At 49.0% G+C, this 25,402-nt stretch overlaps 1 protein-coding gene across 1 annotated transcript in view; it reads right to left on the reverse strand.

The window, feature by feature from the left end:
• Positions 1–25,402, reverse strand: part of MEIOSIN (meiosis initiator) — a 37,116-nt gene that overhangs the window by 3,795 nt on the left and 7,919 nt on the right. The window contains exons 3-9 of the mRNA XM_073598056.1: positions 21,493–21,586; positions 18,237–18,332; positions 17,413–17,455; positions 15,291–15,388; positions 12,465–12,569; positions 12,340–12,383; positions 3,355–3,558 (exon numbers count right to left, since the gene is read on the reverse strand). Of these exons, the coding sequence (XP_073454157.1) occupies positions 3,355–3,558; positions 12,340–12,383; positions 12,465–12,569; positions 15,291–15,388; positions 17,413–17,455; positions 18,237–18,332; positions 21,493–21,586 (684 nt within the window). The remainder of the gene's footprint in view (positions 1–3,354; positions 3,559–12,339; positions 12,384–12,464; positions 12,570–15,290; positions 15,389–17,412; positions 17,456–18,236; positions 18,333–21,492; positions 21,587–25,402) is intronic.

The following is a 25,402-nucleotide window of genomic DNA, read 5'->3' on the forward strand; positions in this document are numbered from 1 at the left end:
AAGACCCATCCATGACCCATCTTCAGTGTTCTGGCTGAGGGAAGGTTCTCATCCAAGATTTTACAATAATTGGCCCCGTCCATTGGCCCCTCAATGCGGCAAAGTCTGCCTGTACCTTTAGCAGAGAAACCGCCCCAAATCATCATGTTTCCACCTCTGTGTGTGACTGTAGGGATGATGTGACTGTAGGGATGGTGTGTGACTGTAGGGATGATGTGTGACTGTAGGGATGATGTGTGACTGTAGGGATGATGTTCTTAGGGTCATAGTCACCATTTTTCTTCCTCCAAACATGGCGTTAATACCAAAGAGCTGAATCTTGGTCTCATCTGACCACAGAACTTTCTCCCAATCCTTCTCTGAATCATTTAGATGTTGATTGGTAGACTTCAGACGTTCCTCTACATGTGTCTTCCTGAGGAGGGGGACCTTGCGGGTTCTGCAGGATTTCAATCCATGGTGGTGTATTGTGTTACCAATGGTTTGTTTGGTGACTGTGGTCCCAACTGCCTTGAGATCCTTCACAAGCTCCTCCCGTGTAGTTCTGGGCTGATCCCTCACTTTTTTCATGACCATCCTCACTCCATGAGGTACTATCTTGCATGGAGCTCCAGACCGAGGACGATTGATGGTTATTTTGTATTTCTTCCATTTGCGAATAATCGCTCCAACAGTTGTCTCCTTCTCACCAAGCTTCTTGCTGATGGTCTTGTAGCCCATTCCAGCCTTGTGCAGGTCTACAATCTTCTCCCTGACGTCCTCTGACGGATCTTTGGTATTCCCCATGATGGTGAGGATTGAATGGAAGAAAGAGATTCTGTGGACAGGTGTCTTTTATACACATAACGAGTTGTCGTTAGGAGAACCTTCTTACATTGACAGGACTAATCTGTGTACCACATGAGCACCTACTGTAGCCAGTCTGTGGGGGGCAGAATTATGGTTGGTTGGTAGGGGATCAAATACTTATTTTACTCCATTTATAACATTTGTATCGTGTTTTTTCTGGATTTTTGGTTCATATTCTGTCTCTATCATATAAAATACACCTATGTTAAAAATTATAGACCCTTCATTTCTTTGTAAGTGGGGGGCAAATTTACACAATCTGCAGGGGAGCCAATCATGGAATGGATTTTCTAACGTGTAACAATATTGTTTCAAGATGCCAAAATGAGATCTACCTCATATGGGGTCTGTTGGGGGGGGGGGGGGGGGGGTGCTGTTCTGTACGCTGGACTGGACTGTGGAGAGGCAGAGAAGGCTGCGGAGGGGCAGAGGAGACTGCGGGGGGGGGGGGGGGCGGGGCAGAGAAGGCTGAGGAAGGACAGAGAAGACTGGGGAGGGGCAGAGGAGACTGAGGAGGGGTGGAGGAGACTGGAGAGGGGTAGAGAGACTGTGGAAGGTCAGAGAAGAATGAAGAAATGCAGAGAAGATTGGGGAGGAGCCGAGAAGACTGGACAGAGGTACAGAATATTGAGGAGGGGCAGAGAAGTCTGAAGAGGGGCCGAGAAGACTGAAGTGGGGCAAAGAAAACTGAGGAGGGCCAGAGAAAACTGAGGAGGGCCAGAGAAAACTGAGGAGGGCCAGAGAAAACTGAGGAGGGCCAGAGAAAACTGAGGAGGGCCAGAGAAAACTGAGGAGGGCCAGAGAAAACTGAGGAGGACCAGAGAAAACTGAGGAGGACCAGAGAAAACTGAGGAGGACCAGAGGAGACTGAGGAGGGCTAGAGAAGACTGAGGTGTGCCAGGGGAGACTGAAGATGACGAGAGGAGACTGAGGAGGACCAGAAGAGACTGAGGAGGACCAGAAGAGACTGAGGAGGGGCAGAGAAGACTGAGGAGGGTCAGAAAAGACTGAGGAGGGTCAGAAAAGACTGAGGAGGGTCAGAAAAGACTGAGGAGGGTCAGAAAAGACTGAGGAGGGTCAGAAAAGACTGAGGAGGACCAGAGGAGACTGAGAGGACCAGAGGAGACTGAGGAGGACCAGATGAGACTGAGGAGGACCAGATGAGACTGAGGAGGACCAGGGGAGACTGAGGAGGACCAGGGGAGACTGAGGAGGACCAGAGAAAACTGAGGAGGACCAGAGGAGACTGAAGAGGGCCATTAGCCCTCTTTCTTTTTTTTTGCAGTACATTTCTGTGCCGCCAGTATGCAGTGCAATTCTCCCAATCAGCCAATGAGTATTAGAAAGTGAAGGAAATGACCCCAATTTGTGATGAGACTTTCTGGTACAATGTTTTTATTGGAAAAAAAAGGGAAAAACCCCAGATAACGAATTGCCACGCAGGGGATATGTACAAAAAACATAAGAAAGAGGTTTACATAAAAGTACATAATGAAACATATTTTAAGAGTGTATTTTATCAACTGACATTGACCTACCAGCCAGGGCCGGAGGTCAGTGCGCTATGCCCAAGCCATGGGGCCCAGGGGCTGAGGCAGACAAGGGGGAGCGGAGTTGTCCGCAAAACAGGGAAGAGGGTGACAAACAAACATGAGAAGAGAGAAAAAAAAAAAAGAGGAAAAGGGAAAGAACACATATACCACAACGGGGGGGGGGGGGGGGGGAGGAGGAGGTAGGGAGGGAGGTAAGTGTAGAGCAGAGCGGCGGGCGAGAGGCCCAGGAAGAGAGGAAATGGGGGGGGGGGGAGGTAAGTGTAGAGCAGAGCGGCGGGCGAGAGGCCCAGGAAAAGAGGAAATGGGGGGGGGGGGTCCCCCAGGCTGGAGGTTAGTTCAAATTGAATTTACAGACCTAGACTAGTCGGATTTAGGTTGGGGAGTGTGTAGGACCACCACGGGGCCCATACCTTAAGAAATTTTGCATGGGAGTCGTGGAGGACGCTGGACATTTTCTCGTGTATCATGAGGGTCATCAAAGAATTCTTCACCTCTGCGAATGATACAGAGGGTTTTTTCCAAGCCCTCGCTATTATTTGTTTGGCGGCAATAAATAAGTATGTAACTAGTTTCTGTTGATGAGAGAAAAGGCCCGGGAGCGGGCAATGGAGTAATGCAAATTTGGGGTCTTTGCGGAAGGGAGCATGAAATAGGGAGGAAAGTAGACTAAAGACTCTTGACCAGAAGCCTACAAGACGAGGGCAAGACCACCATGTGTGCAGTTCATCTCCTCTTTGACCACAACCTCGAAAGCATCTGTCATTGCATTGTGATGAGACTTTCAATTGGTTACAGTTAGTTGTCATTGCGCCCTAATTGGCCCAACCATCACTGGTACAGATTGGGTTGTGTACAGTATATACCCCAGATTGTTTCTGTCTTGTTTACTGTCTCCTATAACCTATGCGGAGTGAGAACAGTCTGATTATTGAACGTACAGCCTAGAACTTACCTTCCTTGCTCTGGCTTTGCTCCGAGGTCTGGGTTTAGTCACCAAGCCCAGCTGTCTTATCTTCAGTTCTGCATCTGCACTGGTGTCTGGCTGCTTCTCCTCCTTGCAAGATCTATTCTGCTGGGGTCCAGAATTCCCAGTGCTGATCTCATCTTGTATCTGGTAACTGTGATCCAGGCTCAGGGTGGAGGACATGGTGGACTCCTGAAACATGGGGAGGGGGGCAACCAAATAAACCACAAAACCTTCCAACAAAGACTTTCTCTAAGAATTTTATTCTTGGGGGGGTATATATCACTCCTACTGTCCACTGATCTAGAGTATTTATTGATTCCTCTGTCCACTGAAAAAAGGGCATTACACACTTTGTCCCCAAATATAACAGGATTTTTGGTTTACCTGTAAAATCCTCAGGGAGTACATCACAGGACACGGGTCATCTTCAGGTTTATACCTCACAGGTAAACCAAAAATCCTTCTTTGCTAATCATACATCACAGGACACAATGCATCTTCATGACTCACTGGGGTGTCTGAAAGTCCTGAACGTGAGAGTTTGGCAATGATGGCAACAAGCCCAAAACCCAGAAGAAAAACCGCCCTACAAAATGGCCTGCAAGACCTTGAGCCAAAACTGGCATCTGCAGTGAACATCTACCTAGTAGGACTTAGGTGTGTGAAGAGAAGACCAGGCCTTACAAATTTCAACCACAGAAGCTTCATGTTGAATAGCCCAGGAAGCACTGACGACCCTGGTGGAATGGGCCTTGACCAGGGAGATTTGCCCTGGATATCATACACCTTAGAAATAAATCCACCTAGAAATGGTGGATCAAGAAGCAGCCTGACCCTTGCGAGGACCCTCAGGCAGAACAAACAAGGATTCAGACTGACATAAAGAAGTTGTAGGCCTCAGATAAACTTGAAAAAACATCCAAAGAGTGAAGCGCCACCTCCTTGGGGTGCTTAGTTTTAGGACAAAAGATGGCAACACAATGGGGGTTATTTACTAAAGAAAAATCCACTTTGCACTGCAAGTGCACTTGGAAGTAAAGTCACTGTAGATCAGAGGAGGACATGCAAGGAAAATAAAAAACAGCATTTTAGCTTGCACATGATTGGATGATAAAATCAGCAGATCTTCCACTTCATTTCAGATCTACCCCTTAGATTTATGCCGCATACACACGGTCGGACTTTCTAGAAAGCTAGGTCCAACGTACTTGCCGCCAGACTACCGCCGGACTTTCTGAACGGCCGGACTTGCCTACACACGGCCGGACTTTCCGGAATCCGGTCTTCCCGACGGACTTCCGCCGGACTTTCAGAATGAACGGACTTTCCCACACACGGACAAGTCCGTTCATTTTGAACGTGACTTGGGTACGACGGGACTAGAAAAGGAATTCAATCTCGCCGCTTTTTTTGGCGAGATTGAAACCTTGCGAGCCCCGTCGCAGGCCCTTAGGTCTGGTATGGAACTTTAAGGAGAACCCCCTACGCCGAAAAACCGGCGTGGGGGTCCCCCCAAAATCCATACCAGACCCCGATCCGAGCACGCAGCCCGGCCGGTCAGGAAAGGGGGTGGGGATGAACGAGCGCCCCCCCCCCTCCTGAACCGTACCAGGCCGCATGCCCTCAACATGGGGGGGTGCTTTGGGGGAGGGGGCGCCTTGCGGTGCCCCCCCACCACAAAGCACCTTGTCCCCATGTTGATGAGGACAAGGGCCTCTTCCCGACAACCCTGGCCGTTGGTTGTCGGGGTCTGCGGGCGGGGGGCTTATCGGAATCCGGGAGCCCCCTATAATAAGAGGGCCCCCAGATCCCGGCCCCCCCACCCTATGTGAATGAGTATGGGGTACATGGTACCCCTACCCATTCACCTAGGTAAAAAGTGTCAATAATAAAACACAACACAGGTTTTTAAAATAATTTATTAAACAGCTCCGGGGGGGGTCTTCTTCCGTCTTCGGGGGTCCCTCTGGTTCATCTTCTCCCGGCGTCCGGTTGGTTCTTCTCCGCTCTCCGGCCTCTTCTCCCGGTGTCCCAGGTCTTTGGCCGGCCCCTCCGCTGTCTTCAGGTAGCTCTATTGCCAGCGGAGGTCCGGACTTCTTGGCTTCTTGGCTTCTTGTGTTCTCTTCTCTTCTCTTCCCCCAGATGTTGACACGACGCTCTCTCCGGCTGGACTGGTCTCTGAGGGCTGCGTTGTGACTTATATAGGCGGAGACCCCGCCCCCATATGATGTCACAGTCCCTGGGCATGCTGGGACTGTGACGTTTTAGGGGGCGTGGTTGACCACGCCCCCTAAAACGTCACAGTCCCAGCATGCCCAGGGACTGTGACATCATATGGGGGCGGGGTCTCCGCCTATATAAGTCACAACGCAGCCCTCAGAGACCAGTCCAGCCGGAGAGAGCGTCGTGTCAACATCTGGGGGGAAAAGAAGAGAAGAAAACACAAGAAGCCAAGAAGCCAAGAAGTCCGGACCTCCGCTGGCAATAGAGCTACCTGAAGACAGCGGAGGGGCCGGCCGAAGACCTGGGACACCGGGAGAAGAGGCCGGAGAGCGGAGAAGAACCAACCGGACGCCGGGAGAAGATGAACCAGAGGGACCCCCGAAGACGGAAGAAGACCCCCCCCGGAGCTGTTTAATAAATTATTTTAAAAACCTGTGTTGTGTTTTATTATTGACACTTTTTACCTAGGTGAATGGGTAGGGGTACCATGTACCCCATACTCATTCACATAGGGTGGGGGGGCCGGGATCTGGGGGCCCTCTTATTATAGGGGGCTCCCGGATTCCGATAAGCCCCCCGCCCGCAGACCCCGACAACCAACGGCCAGGGTTGTCGGGAAGAGGCCCTTGTCCTCATCAACATGGGGACAAGGTGCTTTGTGGTGGGGGGGCACCGCAAGGCGCCCCCTCCCCCAAAGCACCCCCCCATGTTGAGGGCATGCGGCCTGGTACGGTTCAGGAGGGGGGGGGGGGGCGCTCGTTCGTCCCCACCCCCTTTCCTGACCGGCCGGGCTGCGTGCTCGGATCGGGGTCTGGTATGGATTTTGGGGGGACCCCCACGCCGGTTTTTCGGCGTAGGGGGGTTCCCCTTAAAGTTCCATACCAGACCTAAGGGCCTGGGATGCCCCCCGCGCTCGCCGCAATGGGAAAATTCGTTTTTCATATTGCAGCGAGCGCGAGATGCAGTAACCTGCTCCTCCGTCGTATCTGGTCCTTCGGACTAGCATACAGACGAACGGGCTTTCCGTCAGGAACTGAGTCCGGCGGAGGTACGACGTAAAGATTTGAAGCAGGCTTCAAATCTAAAGTACGTCGGATTTCCGCCCGAAACGGTCCGTCGGAAGTCCGATGGAGACCACACACGGTCGGATTGTCCGCCGGACTTGGTCCGGCGGCGTCCGTCGGACTTTTGCAGGTGAAAAGTCCGACCGTGTGTACGCGGCATTAGAGCGACTGCACTTCCAGTGCAAAGTGGATTTGCCTTTCGTAAATAACCCCCAATGTCCTTATTCGAGTGGAATGAGGAAAGGTGGGAAAGGTTCCTTAGGTGGCAAAAGAGGACTAAGACCTCAACATCACCTTACCTTGGCAAAAAAACAAAAAGGGTTCCTTGCAGGAAAGCGTAGTCTGTTCCAAAAACCTGCGAGCCGAGGCAATGGCCACAAAAAAGGCAACCCTGCACATAAAAAGGGACACAGGAGAAATGATAAGTGCGACAGCCTGTACAAAGAAAGAGACACAATAGGTCTCTAAAACAGAATGCTGAGGATTGTCCCTTGATGGAACTTAAATCCAGACAACTCCACACCAGGTTGGAAAAACCGCCAAAATATATCCATCATAACATCAGGGATGAAAGAGCCTCACACCAGGTGAAAAATGCCTTTCATGTATGGTGGTACACCTTCCTGGAGGTCACATTTCTTACTTTGACTGATTACAGAGTCGGGAACACCAGTATCCCTCAGGATTTGGACTTCAACAGCCATGTCATCAAAGTCATCGACTGTAAAACAGGATGGATGATCGACTGCAAATCTGGCTGATCCGCAAGAGCCTGCAGCTCGCCTGCCAGGAGATTTAGGATGTCTGCATACCACCATTCTCTTAGTCAAGCCGGTGCGATCAGAATCATCAGAATACCCTCCACCTTTATTCTGTGCAACAGATGAGGAAGATCAAGTAAAAATAATCCACAGGAGTCACCGGGACATCTACCGCAACTGCCTGAAGATCCCTGGTTCAGAACACAAACCTATCCAATTTGTTACTGAATCTGGACACCAAGATATCTACATCTGGATTCCCTGATCGCTTTCAGAGACTACTCAACCAGATTCAGCTACCAATGGCTGACAGTCTACCTGACAATCTTCTACGTCAGGAATGTGCCCATTGGAGAGAATTGGAGTGAAAAATTCTGCCCAAGACAAGGTTGTGCCCACTTCTTCCTCAGCAGTGTGGCTTCTTGTCCCTCCTTGATGGCTGATATATGTCACAGGCATGGCATTGTCCAACTGAACATTAATGGGAGAACCTGAAGGTAGACAGACCAGAATAGGAGAGCCAGACTAATCACCCAATGTTCCAGGATGTTGATTGGCAACTTCTGCTCCTCTGACAACCATGTTCTCTGAACTGAGAGGTTATCCAGAACACCTCCGCAGCCTGACATCTTCAACATTAGAAGAAAGGATTTCCCAGTATTCAGCATAATTACATATTTGGTAAAGTTGAAAATACACCAGTCCATTCTGTTCAACCTATGTGGTGTGTGTGAGTTTATGTCAATAATAAATCCCATATCCCTGTATGTTGGGATCCTTAAGATGCCCATTTAATAGTTTTTTTTTTTTTTTAAATATCGACACTCCCTGCTGATACCACCGCTTGTGGAAGGGAGTTCCACATCCTCACTGCTCTGACGGGAAAGAACCCTCTACGCAGTTTAAGGTTAAACCGCTTTTCTACTATTCCAGAGCCAACATGGTCTTTGGAGTCAGAAGCACTGGCAGAGCCAAAGATTCCTGATGTTTGTCTCAGACCGACAGGATATAGGGGTGCAGAGTTCTGGAGTGAAACTGGGCATAAAGGACAATTTCGAAGCCAGCTACCATCTTCCCTAGCACTTTCATGCAGGCCCAAATTGAGGAATCTTCCAAACAACTTCAGGAACTCCACCTGGGATTGAAGAGACAAACATTTCTCCTCCGGAAGCGGTACCTTTTGCTGGCGCTGTGTCAAAAACTAAACCTAAGCACTCCAGACATTGTGTTAAAACCAATGCAAAACCTTTGAAGGTTCAGCTGAACTTTTTCAGCACATCATCTGCTGGACATTTGATATCAATTTCTGAGCCAAGTGCTCCCTGAGTAGCAGGTCATTCAGGTGCCCCACAATGGAGATACCTTGAGTCCTCAACAACCCCAAAACCAGAGCAAACACCTTGGTAAAATCCCTGGACGCTGTGGACAGGCTGAATGCCAATGCCACACACCGATAGCACAGAACACGTGAAGATCTTTCCAGAAAGGGCTGGATGTCTCTGGCTGGGGAACCGTTAAAGATTGAAATAGAAGCCATGTGACTTCAGGTGTGATGACCCCCAGGGAAAGCAGTCTTTTCAGGGCTGCAAACAACCACTCTATTTTGTGGCCCTTAAAATACCCTTGAGCGCACATAGGATGGAGGGGGAAAGCCGCAAAACTCCAGCTTGTAGCCTCTGGTCACCACACTGTAGACCCGGTCATCCATGACTTCCTGAGTCCAAGCAGCCACAAAAGTCAACAGATGTCCACCCCACACACACAGAATTTGCCTCTAGAACTGGAAGGAGGGTATGGGGATCCAGTTCTTCTTAAGGACTGGGATGTAGGGTTTTCCTTAAGCTGGCCATACATTATACAATTTCCTTTAGATTTACCTTCAACTGTGTAGTACAAGGGCCGGCCTGATTGCATACAAATTGAAAGTGTTTAACTTTTACCTCATATTATATGGTTTTGTAAATCTAAAGGAAAATTGTATAAGAAGATCCTGATGCTGGCTGCTTATGAAAGGAACTCTTCTTGGATTCTGAAGGAATCACCAATTTCTGATTTATCACCTTCTTGTTTGGGGATAACAGCATGTTCTTTTCCGTAGTCATCTTCTGGATGAAGGCATCAAGGATTGTCCAAACAAACATTCACCCTCAAAGGGCAGACTCTCGATTTGCTACTTGCAGTGAAGTTCCACTGACCAGCACTTAAGTCATAGGCTCCATCTTGCCAGGAAACTCAAGGCCTTTAACTTCATGTCTGTGGCATCTTTAAGGACCTGGGGATCACCGACCACCAGGGTCTTACTCAAGCAGGGTCAAAAGTCGGAGTACCCAATTTTTTGTAGAATTCTTTCTCCATGGGGTACTGATGAGCAAATCGCTTCAGTAGTAAAAACACTTCCATGTGAGCCCGGTCAGCATACATCCCTTCCTTCAAGATGGGGTGCACTGAAAAAGGACTTGGGATTTCTGGGAAGTAACCAGGAACCAACCCTGGTGACTTTGGGGAGTGATACCCTCAGATTAGTGCACAGCATATCAGCCAGGAAGCCTACTGTGGTCTTCTGTGTCTGAGAAAGCTCTAGTCCCCAAAATTCCTCTTCAGGGGTCTACAGAGGATTCCTGTCCCCCAAAAGTCTCCTGCTCTTCCTGAGGATTTGTCTCCAATACCACATCCTCTATCCCAGGCATTCAATATCAGTAAGAACCCCTAAGAGCTGATCTCACAGACTACAAATGGCTTCAGAAAGTTCCTCCCCTGACACAAAGTAAGAGGAGGACTGTACCCTGGAGACAGTGGAGATACCAGATAAAGAGCTGGATTCAGATAAAATCTGACAGTTTAGGAGCCCTTGTAGAGGTTCCTCCTTACCTAAGGGATTACGCCGCCCACATGATCAAAATTCGCCCCCACCTGTCTGTCCGCACGATGCTGTGGCTTGCTGAGAATCTGTAGGCCTCACTGGGAGAAGCCACCCAGCCGAAAGGAGTGTAGGCAAAAGCCAATCACTGAAGAGTGTTTCAACCCCCAAGGGTTCCTGGATACTTGCTGCATCCTGTGGAGCTGGAATACTCTGTACAAACAGCCAGAAGGGCAGCCCATGTGCACGGGGGCACCCGGGGGGGGGAAAGACTAATACCGACTCCATGTAGCCTAGAGTCAATCACCAGTCCAAAAGTCCTAATCTTCACCCATCATGGCAGGCACACCTCGCAGGGATCACAGCCCTGGACCTGTACAGCACCCTGCCAGCGGGTTCATATGTTACACCCAGGAGAGCTCGCTCCCCACAGGATCCAGCAACCTACCGGCACCGTTACCGGCCGCCCTGTATACTGTACCCACCAATCCAGATTCAGCCCTCCTCTGCCCCACCAGGGGTGTAAGGAACAGGCCAGGATCTATGGGTAAAAAGCCCAGGAGAGAGATCTTCAGAGAGACCTAGAGAGGAAAATCTAGCACAGAGGACACTAGCAAAAAACTGGGCGTAGCTGAGCTGGGAGGGGCTATGTCTGGGCGGCGTTATGTTTGGGCGAGGATTCCTGCCTTTTTTGGCCAGTGTCCATTTGTCAGGGCTGGGCTCAGCCCTTCCTTTTCTGAGTTGGCCGCTCAGCTGTCGGCTAATTGCCAGCACCTTTCTCTCCACAATTACTCAGCTGTTGATGATATCCTGCTCTTCAGTCCTGCCTACTTAAACCATCCAGCCCAGAGAATCTCTGCCTTCGCCTTGGTCAACATCACATAGACTATCTTCTGCGTACCTGTTAATGACTTGCTTGGCTGACATTCCTTCTGGCTCCAGATCCTGCTTGCTGTTCCACTACGCTGTTCCCTGGCTTCCTGACTTTCTAGCTTGTCTGACTATCCATTACGGTTACCGAACTTTGGCTATGTTTTGACTACGTTTGTTCTATTTACTTTTATTATTAAACAAGTGTGATTTAACTGTACTTCTGTCTCGGTCTGATTCATGGTTTCTGACACCATTCACCTGAAGGTGGCAGCATAACCCAGGTAGGCACAAATATGAACTCTTTTTTATCCTGTGAGGTATGATTAAGAAACAGGTATTTATTACTCTCACTGATATAGGGGTATTTATTACTCCCACCGATATAGGGGTATTTATGACTTCCACCGATATAGGGGTATTAATTACTTCCACTGATATAGGGGTATTTATAACTCCCACTGATATAGGGGTATTAATTACTCCGACGATATAGGGGTAATTATAATGCCCACTGATATAGGGGTGATTATAGTGCCCACCGATATAGGGGTATTTATTACTACCACCGATATAGGGGTACTTAATACTCCCACTGATATAGGGGTAATTATACTGCCCACGATATAGGGGTATTTATTACTCCCACTGATATAGGGGTATTAATTACTCCCACCAATATAGGGGTATTTATAACTCCTACCAATATACGGGTATTTATTACTCCCACCGATATAGGGGTATTTATTACTCCAACTGATATAGGGGTATTTATAACTACCTCCGATATAGGGGTATTTATTACTCCCATTAATATAGGGGTATTTATAACTCCCACGATATAGGGGTATTTATTACTCCTACTGATATAGGGGAATTTATTATTCCTACTGATATAGGGGTATTTATTACTCCCACTGATATAGGGGTATTTATTACTCCCACTATCCTAAAACATGGGGGTATTTATTACTCCCTCCGATTTAGGGGTATTTATTACTCCCACTATCCTACAACATGGGGGTATTTATTACTCCCACTGTCCTCTGATATGGGGATATATTTGGATCTTACTGACCATAGTCCGGGCTCTGAACAAGGAACTGGCTCTTTGTGTAAAGGTTTGGGGGCCCCTGCTATAGAGGTGTGGGGCCCCTAATAAGAATGGCCCAATGATAACAGATCGGAGTATTACCTGAACCGGAGAGCTGCAACAGATCTGGACCTCCTCAAACAAAACTGCCAATAAACAAGTCACATGATTACTTTGCTGACCCCTCATATGACTGCGGAGTTCCCCCAAACATCTCACTGCTTTACCTGGTGGTACAACTCCGCCCACTGTGACATCATCCACTGGGGAGGAGCGCAGAGACGGGCTGAGCCCCAGAAATGGCGGCACCGAGGACTGCGGGGTACCAGGGCCTGCCACGGGACAAAACCACACCATCACTACAGATAGATGCACAGTGATCTGCCATTCCAGGATCTACGGATCTGTGGTTCTGGGATCTACTCGTCTGTGGTAGTCAGGGATCTAGTGATTCTGGGATTTAGCAACCTGTGGTTTCAGGGTCTAATAATCTGATTCTAGGATCTGTTAGTCTATGGTTCAAGACCTAGTGATCTGTGGTTTCGGGTTCTAGTGGTCTGTAATTCTTCAAACTATTTATATGATTCCAAGATCTAGTGATCTTTGGTCCTGGAATCTATGATTAGATAATGGTAGTACCAGTAGTTCTGGGATCTTGTGCTCTGTGGTTCTGGGATCTAGTGCTCTGTGGTTCGGGGATCTAGTGCTCTGTGGTTCGGGGATCTAGTGCTCTGTGGTTCGGGGATCTAGTGCTCTGTGGTTCGGGGATCTAGTGCTCTGTGGTTCGGGGATCTAGTGCTCTGTGGTTCTGGGATCTAGTGCTCTGTAGTTCTGGGATCTAGTGCTCTGTAGTTCTGGGATCTAGTGCTCTGTAGTTCTGGGATCTAGTGCTCTGTAGTTCTGGGATCTAGTGCTCTGTAGTTCTGGGATCTAGTGCTCTGTAGTTCTGGGATCTAGTGCTCTGTGGTTCGGGGATCTAGTGCTCTGTAGTTCTGGGATCTAGTGCTCTGTGGTTCGGGGATCTAGTGCTCTGTGGTTCGGGGATCTAGTGCTCTGTGGTTCGGGGATCTAGTGCTCTGTGGTTCGGGGATCTAGTGCTCTGTGGTTCGGGGATCTAGTGCTCTGTGGTTCGGGGATCTAGTGCTCTGTGGTTCGGGGATCTAGTGCTCTGTGGTTCTGGGATCTTGTGGTCGGTAGTTCTGGGATCTTGTGGTCGGTAGTTCTGGGATCTAGTGCTCTGTAGTTCTGGGATCTAGTGCTCTGTAGTTCTGGGATCTAGTGCTCTGTAGTTCTGGGATCTAGTGCTCTGTAGTTCTGGGATCTAGTGCTCTGTAGTTCTGGGATCTTGTGGTCTGTGATTGCAGGATTTAGCAATATAAGATTCTGAAATCTAGTAACCTGTGATTCTAAGATCTAGTGATATGTAGTGATCTAGTGATCTGTGAGATGTAGTGATCTGTGAGATGTAGTGATCTGAGGTTCCGGGATCTAGTGAGATGTGAGATCTCTTCCCCATCACATTGTATACAGTATGTGGTGATCCTGTCTATAGACACACATTGTATACAGTATGTGGTGATCCTGTCTATAGACACACATTGTATACATATGTGGTGATCCTGTCTATAGACACACATTGTATACAGTATGTGGTGATCCTGTCTATAGACACACATTGTATACAGTATGTGGTGATCCTATCTATAGACACACATTGTATACAGTATGTGGTGATCCTGTCTATAGACACACATTGTATACAGTATGCGGTGATCCTATCTATAGACACACATTGTATACAGTATGTGGTGATCCTGTCTATAGACACACATTGTATACAGTATGTGGTGATCCTGTCTATAGACACACATTGTATACAGTATGCGGTGATCCTATCTATAGACACACATTGTATACAGTATGTGGTGATCCTATCTATAGACACACATTGTATACAGTATGTGGTGATCCTATCTATAGACACACATTGTATACAGTATGTGGTGATCCTGTCTATAGACACACATTGTATACAGAATGTGGTGATCCTGTCTATAGACACACATTGTATACAGTATGTGGTGATCCTATCTATAGACACACATTGTATACAGTATGTGGTGATCCTATCTATAGACACACATTGTATACAGTATGTGGTGATCCTATCTATAGACACACATTGTATACAGTATGTGGTGATCCTATCTATAGACACACATTGTATACAGTATGTGGTGATCCTGTCTATAGACACACATTGTATACAGAATGTGGTGATCCTGTCTATAGACACACATTGTATACAGTATGTGGTGATCCTATCTATAGACACACATTGTATACAGTATGTGGTGATCCTATCTATAGACACACATTGTATACAGTATGTGGTGATCCTGTCTATAGACACACATTGTATACAGTATGTGGTGATCCTGTCTATAGACACACATTGTATACAGTATGTGGTGATCCTGTCTATAGACACACATTGTATACAGTATGTGGTGATCCTGTCTATAGACACACATTGTATACAGTATGTGGTGATCCTGTCTATAGACACACATTGTATACAGTATGTGGTGATCCTATCTATAGACACACATTGTATACAGTATGTGGTGATCCTATCTATAGACACACATTGTATACAGTATGTGGTGATCCTGTCTATAGACACACATTGTACAATACACACATGAACAGATTTCTCGCACAATTTTTTCCATATTTATTTATAATTTCCTGATAAAATGGAAAACATTTGCAGCCTTTCCTATATTGTTGTAAAGAATCCTGGATTTCCGGTCCCAGTGGAGATCACATTCCCATCATGCATTGCATGTTTAGTGCAGAGCGGTATGGAGCGTACGGCCCCTGTGTGCCATCTCCAGGGGCCCCTCATACGGGGCATCTGATGGTGGTATGCTCTGCGGATCTTCCACTGGATGGAGGATTCTGATTGGTTACTGGGAGGAAAGCGCAGACCACGCTTAGGTCAGACCCCGGGGGGATGGGGATGGGGAAGGGGTTGTGTATATACTCACTGAGGGGAGGAGGAGAGGATATCATGACTGAGTCCAGCCAGGGACCGCTGTCACCATTTTCTGAGGATGAGGAGGAGACGTACGGGACCAGCTTCTGCCTGCATGAGACAGAAATGTCATCGGGGGGGAGACAATGGGGGGCACGGTAGGGAGGACAATGGGGGGCACGACGGGGAGGTCAAGGGGGGTACAGTAAGGAGGACAATGGGGGTACGGCAGGGAGGACAATGGGGGGACAGCAGAGGGATATAGCAGGGAGGACAGCGGGGAGCACAGGGGGAGAGGAGAGGTTAAAGGAGAAGGAAGGGGACAGTGGAGAGGACAGAGGAGAAATCAGTAGAGGGGAGAGGAGAGGAAAGTGGAGGGGACAGTAGAGGGGATGAGACAGTGAAGAGGACAGTAGAGAAGACTGAGGAGAGGGAAGAGGATGGGACAGAGGAGATGAGAGGGGAGAGTAGAGGGGAGGGGCGAGGAGGGGAGAGTAGAGGGGAGGGGAGAGGAGAAGAGAGGGGAGAGTTGAGGGGAGGGGACACAGGAGATGAGAGGGGAGACAGGAGATGAGAGAGGACAGTAGAGGGGAGGGGACAGAGGAGATGAGAGGGGAGAGTAGAGAGGAGGGGACAGAGGAGATGAGAGGGGACAGAGGAGATGAGAGGGGATAGTAGAGGGGAGGGGATAGAGGAGATGAGAGGGGATAGTAGAGGGGAGGGGATAGAGGAGATGAGAGGGGATAGTAGAGGGGAGGGGACAGAGGAGATGAGAGGGGATAGTAGAGGGAAGGGGACAGAGGAGATGAGAGGGGATAGTAGAGGGGAGGGGACAGAGGAGATGAGAGGGGCGAGAAGATGAGAGGGGAGAGCAGAGGGGAGGGGACAGAGGAGATGAGAGAGGAGATGAGAGGGGAGAGTATAGGGGAGAGTATAGGGGAGGGGACAGAGGAAATGAGAGGGGAGAGTATAGAGGAGGGGACAGAGGAGATGAGAGGGGCGAGGAGATGAGAGGGGAGAGTAGAGGGGAGGGGACAGAGGAGATGAGAGGGGAGTGGAGAGGAGGGGAGAGGGGAGATGAGAGGGGGAGTAGAGGGGAGAGGGGGAGTAGAGGGGAGAGGGGGAGGAGAGGAGAGGGGAGAGGGGGAGGAGATGAGAGGGGAGAGGAGAGGAGATGAGAGGGGAGAGTAGAGTGGAGGGGACAGAGGAGATGAGAGGGGACAGAGGAGATGAGAGGGGACAGAGGAGATGAGGGGGGAGAGGAGAGGGGAGGGGACAGAGGAGAGGGGAGGGGACAGAGGAGAGGGGAGGGGACAGAGGAGAGGGGAGGGGACAGTGGTGGGGAGAGGAGGGGACAGAGAAGATGAGAGGGGAGAGTAGAGGGGAGGGAAGAGTAGAGGGGAGGGGAGAGTAGAGAGGAGGGGACAGGGGAGATGAGAGGGGAGAGTAGAGGGGAGGGAAGAGTAGAGGGGAGGGGAGAGTAGAGAGGAGGGGACAGGGGAGATGAGAGGGGAGAGTAGAGGGGAGGGGACAGAGGAGATGAGAGGGGAGAGGAGATGAGAGGGGAGGGGAGAGTAGAAGGGAGGGGACAGAGGAGATGAGAGGGGGAGTAGAGGGGAGGGAACAGTAGAGAAGAGGGGACAGTAGAGGGGAGGGGACAGAGGAGATGAGAGGGGAGAGGAGATGAGAGGGGAGAGGAGATGAGAGGGGAGAGTAGAAGGGAGGGGACAGGGGAGATGAGAGGGGGAGTAGAGGGGAGGGGAGAGTAGAGGGGAGGGGAGAGTAGAGGGGAGGGGAGAGTAGAAGGGAGGGGAGAGTAGAAGGGAGGGGAGAGTAGAAGGGAGGGGAGAGTAGAAGGGAGGGGACAGGGGAGATGAGAGGGGGAGTAGAGGGGAGGGGAGAGTAGAGGGGAGGGGAGAATAGAGGGGAGGGGAGGGGAGAGTAGAAGGGAGGGGACAGAGGAGATGAGAGGGGAAAGGAGATGAGAGGGGAGAGTAGAGGGGAGGGGAGAGTAGAGGGGAGGGGAGAGTAGAAGGGAGGGGAGAGTAGAAGGGAGGGGAGAGGGGAGATGAGAGGGGGAGTAGAGGGGAGGGGACAGTAGAGGGGAGGGGACAGTGGACTGTAGATGGCGTTACCCCGCTTGGAGTGCGGAGTCTGGCGGCGGGCTCTCTGCACAAACTGGGAAAGGAAACAGAAAGAATAAAAAGGCAACAAAAGAAAGTGAATTAATCTGCATTTTTTATCACCCTCTGCAGACAATTTCAGAAGGCCTTTCACAGTGTCTCTGGGTATCACTGCTGAACACTGTGCTGTATTACCGCTCTGCAGAGTGTGGGCGGGGCTGGAACCCACGGCATGCATTTCCCCAGATTCAGGGATCGGGATGGAATAGGGATCGAGGCGGCAGCTCAGCTCACTGCAGATAGTTAATTTGAATGCAAAAAAAAAAAAGACCAACAAAGTGCCCCATCCAGACCCCCAACATAGGATGAGAAGTCCATCAGCTGAGCTCACCTGCAGTGACCAATTAGAAGATCCCGAGATACAGGCATGCGACATTCTAGGATTCCTTCTCCATTTTCTTATTGGATCTTCAGTACAATAGGGTGGATTTAGAGGTCAGGAGGGGTGGGGCCAGACAAGACTTTTAGTGGAAAAGTGAAGATTTGGATATTAATTCAGCAGCTGAAGTCTCTGGATCTGCTGAAAGTGATCTCTGCTGATGTCATTCAGGTCATGTGATCTGCCGCCTCCCTATAGGTCTCTCATCACTCAGGAAGTACCGGTGCCAACGAATTACCATGACAACCCGATACCCAGTCTCTCCAGTATGGGGGGAGCAGCGACAGCCCCAACATCATATATCCCCCCCTCCCCCATCCCCCCCATTACACACAATGGCACTCAGTGCTGTCACATATCACCTCCCAGGTCACATGGTACACACGCGGCTCCTCACCCTTCAGCTGGATTCTCTTCCGGGGTTCTGGGTGGCATTTTCCTGCCTTCTCTGTGCTGCCGAGTGAACGTCGGGGGGTCCAGAGGGGCCAGAAACCTGCAAGGACACGACACATATCACTTCTGATGGCCTGTACCCCAAATCCTCCTCCAATGGCCTGTACCCCAAATCCTCCTCTAATGGCCTGTACCCCAAATCCTCCTCTAATGGCCTGTACCCCAAATCCTCCTCCAATGGCCTGTACCCCAAATCCTCCTCCAATGGCCTGTACCCCAAATCCTCCTCCAATGGCCTGTACCCCAAATCCTCTTCTAATAGCATGTACCCCAAATCCTCCTCTAATAGCCTGTACCCCAAATCCTCTTCTAATAGCCTGTACCCCAAATCCTCTTCTAATAGCCTGTACCCCAAATCCTCCTCCAATGGGCTGTACCCCAAATCCTCTAATAGCATGTACCCCAAATCCTCTAATAGCATGTACCCCAAATCCTCCTTTAATAACATGTACCCCAAATCCTCCTCTAATAGCATGTACCCCAAATCCTCCAATAGCATGTACCCCAAATCCTCCTCTAATGGCCTGTACCCCAAATCCTCCTCTAATGGCATGTACCCCAAATCCTCCTCTAATGGCCTGTACCCCAAATCCTCCTCTAATGGCCTGTACGCCAAATCCTCCTCTAATGGCCTGTACCCCAAATCCTCCTCCAATGGCCTGTACCCCAAATCCTCTAATAGCATGTACCCCAAATCCTCCTCTAATAACATGTACCCCAAATCCTCCTCTAATAGCATGTACCCCAAATCCTCCTCTAATAGTCTGTACCCCAAATCCTCCTCCAATGGCCTGTACCCCAAATCCTCCTCCAATGGCCTGTACCCCAAATCCTCTTCTAATAGCATGTACCCCAATCCTCCTCCAATGGGCTGTACCCCAAATCCTCTAATAGCATGTACCCCAAATCCTCCTCCAATGGCCTGTACCCCAAATCCTCTAATAGCATGTACCCCAAATCCTCCTTTAATAACATGTACCCCAAATCCTCCTCTAATGGCATGTACCCCAAATCCTCCTCTAATGGCATGTACCCCAAATCCTCCTCTAATGGCCTGTACCCCAAATCCTCTAATAGCATGTACCCCAAATCCTCCTTTAATAACATGTACCCCAAATCCTCCTCTAATGGCCTGTACCCCAAATCCTCTAATAACATGTACCCCAAATCCTCCTCTAATAACATGTACCCCAAATCCTCCTCTAATAGCATGTACCCCAAATCCTCCTCTAATAGCATGTACCCCAAATCCTCCTCTAATGGCATGTACGCCAAATCCTCCTCTAATGGCATGTACCCCAAATCCTTTTTTAATGGCCTGTACCCCAAATCCTCCTCTAATAGCATGTACCCCAAATCCTCCAATCGCCTGTACCCCAAATCCTCCTCCAATAGCATGTACCCCAAATCCTCCTCTAATGGCCGGTACCCCAAATCCTCCTCTAATGGCCGGTACCCCAAATCCTCCTCTAATGGCCGGTACCCCAAGTCCTCTAATGGCATGTACCCCAAATCATCCTCTAATGGCCTGTACCCCAAATTCTCCTCTAATGGCCTGTACCCCAAATTCTCCTCTAATGGCCTGTACCCCAAATCCTCCTCCAATGGCCTGTACCCCAAATCCCCCTCTAATGGCCTGTACCCCAAATCCTCCTCTAATGGCATGTACCTCAAATCCTCATCTAATGGCATGTACCTCAAATCCTCCTCTAATGGCCTGTACACGAATATAACCCTGGGTGGCCTGTACCTCAATGTAATCTTGGATGGTCTGTACCTCTATGACACCTTGAATAGCATTGTACCCCAATATCTCCACTAATGACCTGTACCCCTATATCAGCTTGGATAGCCTGTGCCTCAATATCGCCTCTAATGGTCTGTACCCCATTGACACTTTAGATGGCCTATACCCCAATATCTCCCCTCATGCCATACAATATAACCTTGGATTGTCCGTACCCAAATATCATCTTGGAAGGCCTGTAACCCTATGACACCTTGATTGGCCTGTACCCCAATATCTCCTCTAATAGCCTGTACCTAAATATAACCCTGGATGGCCTGTACCCCAATATTATCTTGGATGGCCTCTACCCCTAGGACACCTTGAATAGCATTGTACCCCAATATCTTGGATGACCTGTACCCCAATATCTCCTCTCATGTCCTGTACCTAAATATAAAACTTGAATGACCTGTACCCCAATACCTCCTCTAATGACCTGTACCCCAATACCTCCTCTCACTTCCTTTACCTAAATATAAAACTTGAATGACCTGTACCCCAATACCTCCTCTAATGACCTGTACCCCAATACCTCCTCTCATTTCCTGTACCTAAATATAAACTTGGATGGCCTGTACCCCAATATCATCTTGAATGGCATTGTACTCCAATATACCCTCTAATGGCCCTTATCAGCTCGAAAGGCTCTGTACCCCAATATCTCCCCTAATACAGGTAATCTGAGGGGGGCCCTGTGTGTATGAGTGGTCGGTCTGGCTCTTTCTGATCAGATCTGGAACCACTGAGGCCATTTACACCCCCAATGTCTCCATTCACATGCACTGCCTCAGCTCAGGTCTCAGATGTGTCACATTTCTTATTACAAGATGCAGGTTGGCACCAGAAGAATGCAGAATCCGGGCACCCCCCCACCCCCCACCCCCATCCCGGTGTGACAGGTCCTCCTTCATACAATGGATTGTTATTCTGTATTTTAGACCTACAAACCCTCCCCCTCCCCCCCCCCCCCCCCCCCCCCCCCCCCAAGAGTGAGGATTATCACACAGCTATCTCAGAAGGAACCCCCCGCTGCCTTCTGTCACATGACCTCTGCCGTGCTCTGCCTCTGTACTTCCAGGGCCCCTATAGTTTATCTCAGGGGTGGAAACTCCTCCACTACAAATCCCATCATCCTCGCGGCTGTCAGAGTCTTGCAATATCTCATGGGATTTGTAGTGTGGAGCTATCTCTGGATTATCTCACCTGAGGTTCACTCCCCTCCTAGGACCCCCTGAATAGTCCCTGGCCCATCCCTTCTTCCAGCTCCTGTGGGGGGGGGGGGGGGGCTTTCACCTTGGGGGCTTCAGAACCTCGTCCCAGTACTGGTGGGCGCAGTATTATGGATCCACAATTGGACCTTCACTGGCCCCGCCTTCTCTGATGCCCCTCCCCCTGTAAGCTCCATTCTTACCCAGCTGGCTGCTATACGGCACCAACATGTCCTGCGTGTCTCGAATCCTCTTCTGCAGGAACTGGATGTAGGAGATGGCATGGCGGAGCAGAGCCTGAGATTTATAGAAGATATAAGAAGATTATTCCAGAGAGCGGCCTGCGCTCAGCCAACATATACACTATATTATATATATATACACATACATACACAGTATCTGACAAAAGTAAGTACACCCCTCAGTGACATTTGTGTAAATCTTTTCTTCTATCTTTTCATGTGACAACACTGAAGAAATGACACTTGTCTACAATGTAAAGTAGTGAGTGTACAGCTTGTATAACAGTGTAAATTTACTGTCCCCTCAAAATAACTCAACACACAGCCATTAATGTCTAAACCGCTGGCAACAAAAGTCAGTACACCCCTAAGTGAAAATCTCCAAATTGGGCTCAAAGTGTCAATATTTTGTGTGGCCACCATTATTTTCCAGCACTGCCTTAACCCTCTTGGACATGGAGGTCACCAGAGCTTCACAGGTTGTCACTGGAGTCCTCTTCCCCTCCTCCATGATGACATCACAGAGCTGGTGGATGTTAGAGACCTTGCGCTCCTCCACCTTCCGTTTGAGGATGTCCCACAGATGATCAATAGGGTTTAGGTCTGGAGACATGCTTGGCCAGTCCATCACCTTTACCCTCAGCTTCTTTAGCAAGGCAGTGGTGGTCTTGGAGGTGTGTTTGGGGTGGTTATCATGTTGGAATACTGCCCTGCGGTCCAGTCTCTGAAGGGAGGGGATCATGCTCTGCTTCAGTATATCACAGTACATGTTGGCATTCATGGTTCCCTCAATGATCTGTAGCCCCCCCAGTGCCGGCAGCACTCATGCAGCCCCAGACCATGACACTCCCACCACCATGCTTGACTGTAGACAAGACACACTTGTCTTTGTCCTCCTCACCTGGTTGCCCCCCCACACGCTTGTCACCATCTGAACCAAATACGTTTATCTTGGTCTCATCAGACCACAGGACATGGTTCCAGTAATCCATGTCCTTAGTCTGCTTGTCTTCAGCAAACTGCGGACTTTCTTGTCCATCATCTTTAGAAGAGGCTTCCTTCTGGGATGACAGCCATGCAGACCAATTTGATGCAGTGTGCGGCGTATGGTCTGAACACTGACAGGCTGACCCCCCCACCCCTACAACCTCAGCAGCAATGCTGGCAGCACTCATACGTCTATTTCCCAAAGACAGCCTCTGGATATGACGCTGAGCACGTGACCTCAACTTCTTTGGTGGTCCATGGCGAGGCCTGTTCTGAGTGGAACCTGTCCTGTTATACCGCTGTATGGTCTTGGCCACCGTGCTGCAGATCAGTTTCAGGGTCTTGGCAATCTTCTTATAGCCTAGGCCATCTTTATGTAGAGCAACAATTCTTTTTTCAGATCCTCAGAGAGTTTTTTGTCATGAGGTGCCATGTTGTACTTCCAGTGACCAGTATGAGAGAGTGAGAGCGATAACACCACATTTAACACACCTGCTCCCCATTCACACCTGAGACCTAGCAACACTAACGAGTCACATGACACCGGGGGAGGGAAAATGGCTAATTGGGCCCAATTTGGAGATTTTCACTTAGGGGTGTACTGACTTTTGTTGCCAGCGGTTTAGACATTAATGGCTGTGTGTTGAGTTATTTTGAGGGGACAGTAAATTTACACTGTTATACAAGCTGTACACTCACTACTTTACATTGTAGACAAGTGTCATTTCTTCAGTGTTGTCACATGAAAAGATAGAAGAAAAGATTTACACAAATGTCACTGAGGGGTGTACTTACTTTTGTCAGATACTGTATATACACATCTTATCACTTAGCTCACATCACCTTCTATAGACAACACTGCCACCTACTGTCCAATGTATGACCTCTCCCACTGCACCACAGGAGCTTACACTCTAATGTCCCCCCTCACAGTCACACATTATTATATTACATACCACAAGGTAGGAGAATTGTTCTGGGGATGGTGGCCGGGGCAGGACACAGCTCCTGATGCTGACCTGACACAGGAGACACAAGAGCCCCTGACTTGTGGAGACCCCAAAAAGGTCAGGTGATGGTCTGGTTGTGCACCCAGATGATTGACAGGCAAGCAACCAAGGACCCACTAAGAATAGCAACCACCCCCCAAACTTAGAGAAGTGGGAGTGCACCTTCCTGGAAAGACTTCTCTGAAGGCTTAGCAGATTCTTGCTTCCAGCCTTGCGAGTTGCCGAAGAACCAGACCTAGGGGGCCTGAGTGTGCCTACTTCAGGGGTGGGTGAAGGAGAAGGATGGCCATCAGCTGGCCTTTCCCGGGACTCCTCACTCTGAGGCTGGTGAACGCTCCAACCTCCAGTGATGTCCTTCACAATGATGACATCAAGGTGGGGTCCAAAGAGACCTCGCCCCTCTAAGACCAAGCCAAGTTAGGCGCTGATTGGATGCAGCCCCCCCCCTCTTCCCAGGAAGGATACCATCTGTATGGACAACAGACCCGTACCAGACACCAGCTTAGAGGCTTCCAACCATCACAACTGAAGGAGGTGGGGCTCCAGACGTCTGCTCCACCCACTCTGTAGAGAAGGGCCCCACCCCAATCGGTGGAGAGATCTCCTCTGAGGGACGTAACCCACCACGGATCGGCGGGTCTGTGAGACATCTGACGCAGGATGAAGGGCAGCCATAAATGGATGTTAAGGGGCGACTCTGGCTGCTGGTCAGAATAATCCTGAGGAACGATCCAATCGGTCACGGGGCTGGCCATAGAGGAGAACAGAGACCGGATCGTCTCTGATCGCCTCTATGGTCTTGGAGGACCGGAGTGACGTCATGACATCACTACCAGTCTAGGGCAGAAGTACTTTTCTTTAAAGCAAAAGATCTATTTTTTTTTCTTGATGTTTTGCTTTTAAAAGGTAGAGGAGAGATTTGGGGTCTTTTTGACCCCCCCCCCCCCCCCCTCCATAAAGAGGACCTGTCACCTCTTATTTCTATTACATGAGATCTCTCCATAAAGAGGACCTGTCATCTCTTATTTCTATTACATGAGATCTCTCCATAAAGAGGACCTGTCATCTCTTATTTCTATTACATGAGATCTCTCCATAAAGAGGACCTGTCATCTCTTATTTCTATTACATGAGATCTCTCCATAAAGAGGACCTGTCATCTCTTATTTCTATTATATGAGATCTCCATAAAGAGGACCTGTCATCTCTTATTTCTATTATATGAGATCTCCATAAAGAGGACCTGTCATCTCTTATTTCTATTACATGAGATCTCTCCATAAAGAGGACCTGTCATCTCTTATTTCTATTACATGAGATCTCCCCATAAAGAGGACCTGTCATCTCTTATTTCTATTACATGAGATCTCCATAAAGAGGACCTGTCATCTCTTATTTCTATTATATGAGATCTCCATAAAGAGGACCTGTCATCTCTTATTTCTATTACATGAGATCTCTATAAAGAGGACCTGTCATCTCTTATTTCTATTACATGAGATCTCCATAAAGAGGACCTGTCATCTCTTATTTCTATTACATGAGATCTCCATAAAGAGGACCTGTCATCTCGTATTTCTATTACATGAGATCTCCATAAAGAGGACCTGTCATCTCTTATTTCTATTACATGAGATGTCCATAAAGAGGACCTGTCATCTCTTATTTCTATTACATGAGATCTCTCCATAACGAGGACCTGTCATCTCTTATTTCTATTACATGAGAGCTCCATAAAGAGGACCTGTCATCTCTTATTTCTATTACATGAGATCTCCATAAAGAGGACCTGTCATCTCTTATTTCTATTACATGAGATCTCCATAAAGAGGACCTGTCATCTCTTATTTCTATTACATGAGAGCTCCATAAAG

Source organism: Aquarana catesbeiana, linkage group LG09 (genome assembly GCF_042186555.1).
Source record: "Aquarana catesbeiana isolate 2022-GZ linkage group LG09, ASM4218655v1, whole genome shotgun sequence".
NCBI lineage: Eukaryota > Metazoa > Chordata > Amphibia > Anura > Ranidae > Aquarana > Aquarana catesbeiana.